The 10,973-nt window shown below is 42.8% G+C and overlaps 1 protein-coding gene across 1 annotated transcript; it reads left to right on the top strand.

The window, feature by feature from the left end:
- The first annotated feature begins 1,736 nt into the window (after nt 1–1,736).
- pwwp2a (PWWP domain containing 2A) lies at nt 1,737–9,401 on the top strand. The gene is made up of 2 exons (XM_051394963.1): nt 1,737–2,602; nt 6,233–9,401. The coding sequence occupies exons 1-2, from the start codon at nt 1,746–1,748 to the stop codon at nt 8,127–8,129; spliced, it is 2,754 nt and encodes a 917-aa protein (XP_051250923.1). The 5' UTR covers nt 1,737–1,745; the 3' UTR covers nt 8,130–9,401.
- Nucleotides 9,402–10,973: the final 1,572 nt, after the last annotated feature.

Raw genomic sequence — 10,973 nt, 5'->3', positions numbered from 1 at the left:
AAAAACATCAAGGAACAGCTTAATGAATCCCAAACACAGTTCCACTGTAACCCTCCTAATGCCCCTCACTTCGGAGGAATGTGGGAAAGGGAAATCAGGTCCATTAAATCAGCTCTCAGGGTCACAGTAAGAAGTTCTATGCACAGGCTGTGGCTCAGAGGCAGAGCGGGTCATCCACTAATCAGATGGTTATTGGTTTGATCCCCGGCTCCTCCTGCCACATGTCGAAGTATCCTTGAGCAAGATACTGAACCCCAAATTGCTCCTGATGCTTCGCTGAATGAATGTGTGTGAAAAGGTGAATGTGGCACGTAGTGTAAAAGCACTTTGAGTGGTTGGAAGACTAGAAAGGAAACTATACAAGTACAAGTCCATTTACCATTTACCATTTATGCAATCTGTAATATAGCAGATCCTGAGCCCTTTACCCCAAATCTCCTTCTCATGGGGCAGCGAGATGCTTCTCTTCTACAGGATGTCTATGCAGAAAGACGATGGAGGCGCAGTCAACTTTTAGCTCAGTCCTGCTTCTTCAAAAACTACCTCCCTGGGCGCCCGGTTAACTCAGTGGGTAGCGCTGGCGACCCATGCAGGCTGAGTCCTTGTCGCAGTGGCCCAGGGTTTGAGTCCGACCTGCGACCCTTTGCTGCGTGTCATCCCCTCTCTCTGCCCCCCTTTTCTGTCTGTCTTCAGCTGTCTCTGTAATAAAGGTAATAAAAGCCCCCCCAAAAATACATTAAAAAAACCAACTACCTACCTAACCGACAGGATTAAATGTCTGAAAGACACTCAAAAGAGAGAAATTAAGGCCATTAATGATTTAATGTATTTCTTATTAGTTTTATTGTTTGTTTGTAATTAATCAGATTTGTAACATTTCTTTAATTCTTTTTTTGTTATATAAAAATCATCCACCGAACGCCTGAAATGGATTTCCTGTGATTAAATGTGGCGTTCAGTGAGACAGGTAGCAGGTTCAGGGACTGTTGAAGCATGAAGCTCTGTGATGTTTGGAAAGAAAAGAAGCAAAAGGCAGTTGAATAGTTTTTATGATAAAACTTTTATTGAATAAAACACTGATAACAAGAGTAGAGATATTAATTATAAGGAGGTTCAAACAGCAGGTGGCACCAAACTCTTATTAAAACTGTTTGTTCAGATAAAGAAAGTCAACAGATTTTTTTCACCATGAAAATACTCCTGCAGGTAATCAGATTACTTTATTACCGTCCTAAACATTAAACATACATTCCGACATTAAACACAGTGATCACAAAGAAAGGTGAATATATATATATTGTGTGTATATAAACGCAATATTATATATATATATATATATATATATATATATATAACAGAAGATGTTTTATTGTCAGATCTTCAGTAATGGCTCAGATTCTTTAAATGAACAATAAATAATAATTGTTTATATCAACATTCGTATTGTGTAGTGATTTAATATAATAATTGATGAAGCTGCTGTGGTCAGTTTTAGTGATCCGATATGACTGATCAGATATTGATTGATCTTTTATTCCTGATGTTTTTGTTTCTTGTAAAGAGAAACGCCCCCTGGCGGCGTCTTCGCGCCTCACACGCTCTGACAGTATCAGCCAATCAGAGACGACGCTCTGCCGCGTTTCAATTGAGTGACAGGGAGTCAAGCCAATGGCAGTGCGCCTGCGCAGCTGGCAGTGTTGTGGGAGGGCGGGGTGAAGCGCTGCTCGGCAGCACAGCGGAAGAAAATGGCGGCCGTGGCTGCAGAGCCAGGAGCTGCGGCGGTTCCGACAACAACAATAACCGGGACTACGGACGACGACGGTCCGCTACAACCGGTCCCCGCCGGCCCGGGACTCCCTGGAGCTCCGCTGGAGACCGACGGGCCGCAGGAGTACGGCTCGGTTGTGGAGCTGGTCGTCCCCCGGGCGGAGGATGGTGGGGACGGGGAGGAGCGCCGCCATGTCAGGCCGGAGTTGGAGCCCGCGGCGGGAACAGCGCTCTCTGATAACGACGGACTGATCAATAGCTTCGCCGTTAACGACGGACTGATCAATAGCTTCTCCGTTAACGACGGACTGATCAGTAATTTCTCCGTTAACGATGAACTGATCAGTAATTTCTCCGTTAACGATGAACTGATCAGTAACGACGAGCTGATCAATAAGTTCCCGGTGGAGCGGATGGACCGGTTCTCTCCCGGGGTACCGGGGGATCCGGAGGACCCGCAGCCCTCCGCAGTCTTCCTGCACTCGTTCCCGGCCCCTCCTCCCGGTAGCGAGGCCGGACTGTCTCTGGCAGAACCGGCGGAACCGACCACCAACGAGACCACGGCCCTGGTCCAACCGGAGCGGCCCGGACCCGCGGAGGATGGGACCGAGGACCCGTCCCCATCCTGCCGGTCCCCTAAGAGACGGCTCATGACTGACCCCGCCGGGGAAGACTCTTCTGAACCCGCCCTCGGTGCTCCGCCGCTCGCTTCAGATCTGAGTCCCGGGTCCGAGGTCCGGGTCTCTCTGGACCACGTCATCGATGACGCGCTGGTAGTGTCCTTCCGGCTGGGGGAGAAAGTTTTCTCCGGGGTCCTGATGGACGTGTCCAAAAGGTACAAAGCACACCTGTTCATTACTGTTATTATTATTATTAACTCAACTCTGCCCTTCTGAGTACAAAGTTAGTGTTTATGTACATACACTGTATATACTACATGTACCATATATACACTTTATATATATATATATATATATATATATACAATATTATATAAACAGGTCAGATACAGGTCAGAGGTCCGTGCTGTAGATACAGGGCTTCAGATAGTGCTGTAGATACAGGGCTTCAGATAGTGCTGTAGATACAGGGCTTCAGATAGTGCTGTAGATACAGGGCTTGAGTTGGTGCAGATATCTGTACTTTCTCGTTGATTCATATAATAGAAACAATAAAGACGTTAATGTTGATTTTAGTTTAATATGTTTTATTGGAGTCCAATAACTTGTATTGTTAATGTGATAATGTATACAGTATAAATACACACTGTATGCAGTATAAATACACACTGTATATAAATACACACTGTATGCAGTATAAATACACACTGTATGCAGTATATAAATACACTGTATGCAGTATATAAATACACACTGTATGCAGTATATATATACACTGTATGCAGTATATAAATACACACTGTATGCAGTATATAAATACACACTGTATGCAGTATATATATACACTGTATGCAGTATATAAATACACACTGTATGCAGTATATATACACACTGTATGCAGTATATAAATACACACTGTATGCAGTATAAAAAAAAATATAAATACACACTGTATGCAGTATATATATACACACTGTATGCAGTATAAATACACACTGTATGCAGTATATAAATACACACTGTATGCAGTATAAATACACACTGTATATAAATACACACTGTATATAAATACACACTGTATGCAGTATAAATACACACTGTATATAAATACACACTGTGTGCAGTATAAATACACACTGTGTGCAGTATAAATACACACTGTATATAAATACACACTGTATATAAATACACACTGTATGCAGTATAAATACACACTGTATATAAATACACACTGTATGCAGTATAAATACACACTGTATGCAGTATAAATACACACTGTATGCAGTATATATACACACTGTATGCAGTATATATAACACTTATCAATAAACACACTGTATGCAGTATATAAATACACACTGTATGCAGTATATATATACACTGTATGCAGTATATAAATACACACTGTATGCAGTATATAAATACACACTGTATATAAATACACACTGTATGCAGTATATAAATACACACTGTATATAAATACACACTGTATGCAGTATAAATACACACTGTATGCAGTATATAATAGTATAATACACACTGTATGCAGTATATAAATACACACTGTATGCAGTATATAAATACACACTATGCAGTATATAAACACTGTATGCAGTATATAAATACACACTGTATGCAGTATAAATACACACTATGCAGTATATATATACACTGTATGCAGTATAAATACACACTGTATGCAGTATATATACACACTGTATGCAGTATAAATACACACTGTATGCAGTATATAAATACACACTGTATTAGTATATAAAAACTGTATGCAGTATATAAATACACACTGTATGCAGTATATAAATACACACTGTATGCAGTATAAATACACACTGTATGCAGTATATAATACACACTGTATGCAGTATATAAATACACACTGTATGCAGTATAAATACACACTGTATGCAGTATATAAATACACACTGTATGCAGTATATAAATACACACTGTATGCAGTATAAATACACACTGTATGCAGTATATAAATACACACTGTATGCAGTATAAATACACACTGTATGCAGTATATAAATACACACTGTATGCAGTATAAATACACACTGTATGCAGTATATAAATACACACTGTATGCAGTATAAATACACACTGTATGCAGTATAAATACACACTGTATGCAGTATATAAATACACACTGTATGCAGTATATAAATACACACTGTATGCAGTATAAAATACACACTGTATGCAGTATAAAATACACACTGTATGCAGTATATAAATACACACTGTATGCAGTATATATACACACTGTATGCAGTATATAAATACACACTGTATGCAGTATAAATACACACTGTATGCAGTATATAAATACACACTGATGCAGTATATATAAACACACTGTATGCAGTATAAATACACACTGTATGCAGTATATAAATACACACTGTATTATAAATACAGTATGCAGTATATAAATACACACTGTATGCAGTATATAAATACACACTGTATGCAGTATAAATACACACTGTATGCAGTATATAAATACACACTGTATGCAGTATATAAATACACACTGTATGCAGTATATAATACACACTGAGTATAAATACACACTGTATGCAGTATATAAATACACACTGTATGCAGTATATAAATACACACTATGCAGTATATATATACACTGTATGCAGTATATAAATACACACTGTATGCAGTATATAAATACACACTGTATATAAATACACACTGTATGCAGTATATAAATACACACTGTATATAAATACACACTGTATGCAGTATATAAATACACACTGTATATAAATACACACTGTATGCAGTATAAATACACACTGTATGCAGTATATATACACACTGTATGCAGTATAAATACACACTGTATGCAGTATAAATACACACTGTATGCAGTATAAATACACACTGTATGCAGTATATAAATACACACTGTATGCAGTATATAAATACACACTGTATGCAGTATATAAATACACACTATGCAGTATATATATACACTGTATGCAGTATATAAATACACACTGTATGCAGTATATAAATACACACTGTATGCAGTATATAAATACACACTATGCAGTATATATATACACTGTATGCAGTATATAAATACACACTGTATGCAGTATAAATACACACTATGCAGTATATATATACACTGTATGCAGTATAAATACACACTGTATGCAGTATATATACACACTTATATAAATACACACTGTATGCAGTATATATACACACTGTATGCAGTATATAAATACACTGTATGCAGTATATAAATACACACTGTATGCAGTATAAATACACACTGTATGCAGTATATATACACACTGTATGCAGTATAAATACACACTGTATGCAGTATATAAATACACACTGTATGCAGTATAAATACACACTATGCAGTATATATATACACTGTATGCAGTATATAAATACACACTGTATGCAGTATAAATACACACTGTATGCAGTATATATATACACACTGTATGCAGTATATAAATACACACTGTATGCAGTATATATACACACTGTATATAAATACACACTGTATGCAGTATATATACACACTGTATATAAATACACACTGTATGCAGTATATATACACACTGTATATAAATACACACTGTATGCAGTATATATACACACTGTATATAAATACACACTGTATGCAGTATATATACACACTGTATATAAATACACACTGTATGCAGTATATATACATACTGTATGCAGTAAGGTTGTCATAACTGAGTTTTTAGGGTTCTCACCCTGTGTGTGTGTGTGTGTGTGTGTGTGTGTGTGTGTGTGTGTGTGTGTTTTAGGTTCGGGCCATACGGGATTCCAATCACCGTTTTTCCTCGACGTGACGACCGCAGTCGACCTCAGATGCCACAGCCTGTTAGCGGTGTCGACCCGTCCACCAAACAGGAAGAGGGTACGGTTGGACCAGCGCCCTCGCCCCCCCACCATCCTCAGCCCTGGACCTCGAAACCGCCACCGCTGTTCCAGGAGGGTGCGCCGTACCCCCCTCCTCTGTTCATCAGGGACACCTACAACCAGGCCTTACCTCAGCCGCTTCCTCGCAAAATCAAGCGGCCAAAGCGGCGCTACCGCTGCGAGGAGCCCACCTCCATCATGAACGCCATCAAGCTCCGCCCCCGCCAGGTGCTCTGTGACAAGTGCAAAGGTGTGGTGGCGTCAGGCGGGCACAGGGAAGCACGGCGGGGCCCAGTGGATCTGAGAGGCGAGGAGGCGTCCCGGCGGCGGCGACCTGCTGACGGACCTATTTCTTCTGAGGTGAAACGGCTGAGGAGCGACGACAAGGGAGGACGCGCCGCCACCGACAAACGCTCATCATCAGGGATACGTGTGTCATCTTCATCATCATCTTCCTCTCGCCGTGCCCTGAGGGGCGTGGCTTCGTCCTCTTCGCCGTCTTCGTCCAGCCGCGTGTGTCTGAAGCTGAACTCTAAGAAGGTTCTGGCCAAAGGTTCCGCCGTCGACCGCTCCAAAGCACGGCAGGTTCTCAAGAAGCTGGTGAGGAGTTCTCAGCCATCACCGTCTCATCGCCGGCCCAAAGAACAGAACCAGAATCAGAACCAGGGTCAGACCCAGAACCAGGACCGCACCAAGGCTGTGACCCGAGCCGCCGCCCTGCAGGACCACAACCAGAAGGTTCACTTCACTCGCCGCCTGCAGCACCTCAGCGGCGCCACTGTCAGCTCGAGCTCCCACGCGCAGCTTCCTCCCAGAATGCGTCTGAAACCCCAAAGGTATCGTACCGACGACAGCCAGGTGCCCTGCTCCTCTTCCTCCTCTTCCTCCTCCTCCTCCTCCTCCTCCTCCTCCCCGCCAAAACAGAGCGCTCGCTCCTCGCCTCCAAAACCTGCTTTAAGCCCCGCCCCCACACCTACATCTAGCCCCATCCCACCCCCTACCTCAACTACAGCTCCTCCACCCGTGCCCCCCCCCTGTGCTGCCGAGGAGGCGCAGGAGGAGGAGGAGGGGGTGGAGCAGGCAGCGGGAGGAGATGATGGGCAGGTTCCTCCTCCCTGCTCCTCCTCCTCCTCCCTCGACTCCTCCCACTCAGAATGCAGCTCCACAGAGACCTTTGACCTCCCCCCTCCTGGAGACCCACTCTCCTCCTCCCCCCCTCCCGACTCGGTTCCCCCTCCACCCTCCTTGTTAGAACCTCGGTGTCCCTCCTCTTCCTCCCCCTCTACCCCTCCCCTCAGAACCGATGGCGAGGAGATGCAGGCCGGTGAGGAGGAGGAGGAGGAAGAGGGAGGTGAACTGAAGAGACGTCGTAAGTCTTCCACATCCTCCTCTTCCTCCTCCTCCTCGTCCTCCTCCTCTGTCTTCTCTAAGTTGGTGTCAAAGTGTTTGCTCCCCGATGGTCGGACGGTGTGTGTCGGCGACATCGTTTGGGCGAAGATCTACGGTTTCCCCTGGTGGCCGGCGCGTGTTCTCGGTATCACGGTGTCACGGCGTGGCGACACTGGGCTGGCGGTGCGGCAGGAGGCACGCGTCTCCTGGTTCGGCTCCCCCACCACCTCCTTCCTGCCGCTGACCCAGCTGTCGCCCTTCCTCGAGAGCTTCCAATCCCGCTTCGACAGGAAGAGGAAGGGGCCGTACCGCCGCGCCATCGCCGAGGCCGCCAGCGCCGCCAAACAGCTGACGCCTGAAGTCCGGGCGCTGCTCACGCAGTTCGAGACGTAGCATCGGCTGTCAACACCCTCCCACCCCCTCCACATGTGCCATGCCCCCTCCAATTCTGCCTGCCCATGGGACAGGAAGTAGGAGGAGCTTATCCCTCCTCCTCTTCCTCAGACTGCTACCAGTCTGTCTGTCAGAGACTGAGGCAGACAGGCGGCCATGTTTCTGTTTCCTGTTCTTCCTGTTTGGAGGAGGGGGTGGAGCTTCTGAGTTACCTGTCAGTGTTCAGGAGAGCCGTGGGCGGGGCTTATCTCCTCAGTTTCAGGCAGGTGTCAGTCAGCCGCAGCGTTTCCCTCGCCTCGCCGTCACAGCGTTAAAGGGTCACTTCCTGAGTTTACACAGAAAATGATGAATGATGATGATGTCATAGTGATGTCACTATGTAGCTGTAATGAAAGACACTATCCAGATGCATTATGGGAGATGTGTTGTTAATCTGAGATTACTGGAGGGTCCCTGAGAATCTGATTGGCTGACTGCGTCATGATGATGTCATAACGTTCACATCATTAATAAGAATCAATAATCTAAAAAAACACTAAGCTAGCTAGTTATTATGTTCCATTGATTACAGTGATTGATTGATAAAATATCAGACCTCAATCGAACGTGTTTGACCTCATCAGGGCGACGGCGGCGGCAGCGTCATGGAACACTGACACGCTGACATGTGGTTCTCCTGGTTCCTCCAGGTTCTGCTGAGGAACCGAAAACTTATATTTTATTTGTTTCCGTTCAGAAAGATTCAAACTGTGAAACACAAAGTGTTGTTCAAACTGAGGCCAGGGCCCCAAACAGGGTCCCGAACTGAATAACAACGGTCTGAAGGTTCTGATCATGTGATCAATAATCAAACATCATGAGTACATTATAGAAACAACTTGTATAACATTAGAAGCCCTCTGATTGGATCCTGGATCCTGTCACCCAGCTGTTTGATCAGTCATAATCTGATCAGTCGTATTGATCCAGTTAATGAGCGATTGTCAGCCAAACGATGTCTCACTCGTGTGTTTGAGACCCCGCAGCCTCAGGTGATCAACATTAGACTGACAGACGGACAGGTAGGACAGGTAGGACAGGTAGGACACACTGACTGTTAGACAGGACAGCTGCTCTGCTCTCTGATGATGATGATGATGATGATGATGATGAAGGTGGAGGTGGATTTTCCCTCTTTTTACCGTCTGTTTGCAGATCAGAGATCTGTGAGAGTCGACCTGTGTACTTGTTCTTTTCTCATGTTTTAAATCTATTAAAAAACTGTCAAACTTCTCTCCGATTGGTCGTCGTGGTCATTCTTCTTCTGTGCTCATTTTACTGTAGGAGTAACGCCGGTGCCTTGCTCAGCGGCACGCTGGCTGCACACCTCAGTCAGATTTTCTCACCTGCAAACAGATGTTTGGTAAACGGGTCTCCAGAGCAGTTTTTACCACAAATATCAGCAGCCAGAAAGTTCAGTGTTCCATTGAGATTTTCACTGATTTTAGATTCAGACTCAATGTTTATATAATATATAATATTTATAATATATATATATATATATGTTATATATATTATATATTTATAATATATATGTTATATGAGCTGCTGAATTCAAGTAAAAACATCTCTGATAACCAGAGTGGGAAAATACCAGCAGCTAATACTGTAATATATTATCAGGTACTGATCAGTATTGATCAGTATTGATCATTATCAGCAGCTGTTGGATGTGAAAGGTGATGATGTGTGAAAGTTTGTTAGCTTTAACTGATGTTTGATTTCTGTGGTGTCACTGAGTGAAATATAACGTATCAATATATTGATCAGACATCCTAATATTATTATTATTATATATGTACATCCATCAATGATTGGGTGTTAATAACTTAATAATTAAATATATCAGAGTGATAATAATAAATACTGTTGAGCCGTTAATCGTCAGTAATCATCATTAGTCAACATTGGTAATAAATGATTATTGATCAGAGTTAGGCAGTATATCCTATGTGATGTAATAATAGACAGTAGGTTAAACTCAGGTGTTACCAGCGATATTGATTGAGGCTCCGTTCCATTTAGTGAAACAGCAGCATCTCTATAATTGATCATTAGTTGAGCAAACTATGAAACTAATATAAATTCATATAATTGAATATATAATCAATAATATTTAATGATTAATAATGAATACTGGTGACATCATCACCTGTCTCTCTCTCTCAGGTGACATCATCAGTGACACCTGTCTCTCTCTCTCTGCAGTGCGACTCTGAAGAGCTGCTGACGTTGAGAATCCTGCGCTGCTATTGGCTGCGAGGCTGTGGGCAGTCAGAGCGGCAGATGATCAATCACATGGACATTAAATAATCAATAATTATTTAAGTGAAGAGTTTATATTTATAAAGAGAAAGAAACTTATTCATCTGATCACTGAGCGTTTCCATGGATACTAGACTCAAATCAATGACGTCCTGCAATCAGATCATTTATCAATCAATCAGTGCACTGATCGGTCAGGACATGTTAGCCAAGCTTAGCACAAAGTCTGGCAGCAGGGGGAAACTGTTAGCATAGCTTCAGGCAGTGTGTTCAGGTGTAGAAAGAAACCTTACCTGCACAGGTATGTTCTGACCCCGCCCTCTTTTTCAGAACGACTTCCTGTCAGTTCGCTCCACCAGACTTCATTCAAAAACTACTCAGTTTTGACTTTGATCATCCCGGTCTAGGATCAACAGCTCCAACAGAGACCTTGATTCAGATTAATCAATAATCAGCTGCAATACATAATCAATAATCAGACATCATCCTGCTTTAAAAAGCTTTTTAATGATAAAGATGAAACTGTTCATAAAACACAAG

This window comes from Dicentrarchus labrax, unplaced genomic scaffold, assembly GCF_905237075.1.
Source record: "Dicentrarchus labrax unplaced genomic scaffold, dlabrax2021, whole genome shotgun sequence".
In the NCBI taxonomy this organism is placed as follows: domain Eukaryota; kingdom Metazoa; phylum Chordata; class Actinopteri; family Moronidae; genus Dicentrarchus; species Dicentrarchus labrax.
Note: the sequence above shows the minus strand (reverse complement) of the source record. Positions and strands in the feature narration are given on the sequence as shown.

What these genes read in the sequence shown, in the direction of transcription:
- pwwp2a (XM_051394963.1), top strand. Translation starts at nt 1,746, where the DNA reads ATGGCGGCCGTGGCTGCAGAGCCAGGAGCTGCGGCGGTTCCGACAACA. An exon ending in CTGATGGACGTGTCCAAAAG is followed by an intron (nt 2,603 to 6,232) that starts GTACAAAGCACA and finishes TGTGTGTTTTAG; the next exon opens with GTTCGGGCCATACGGGATTC.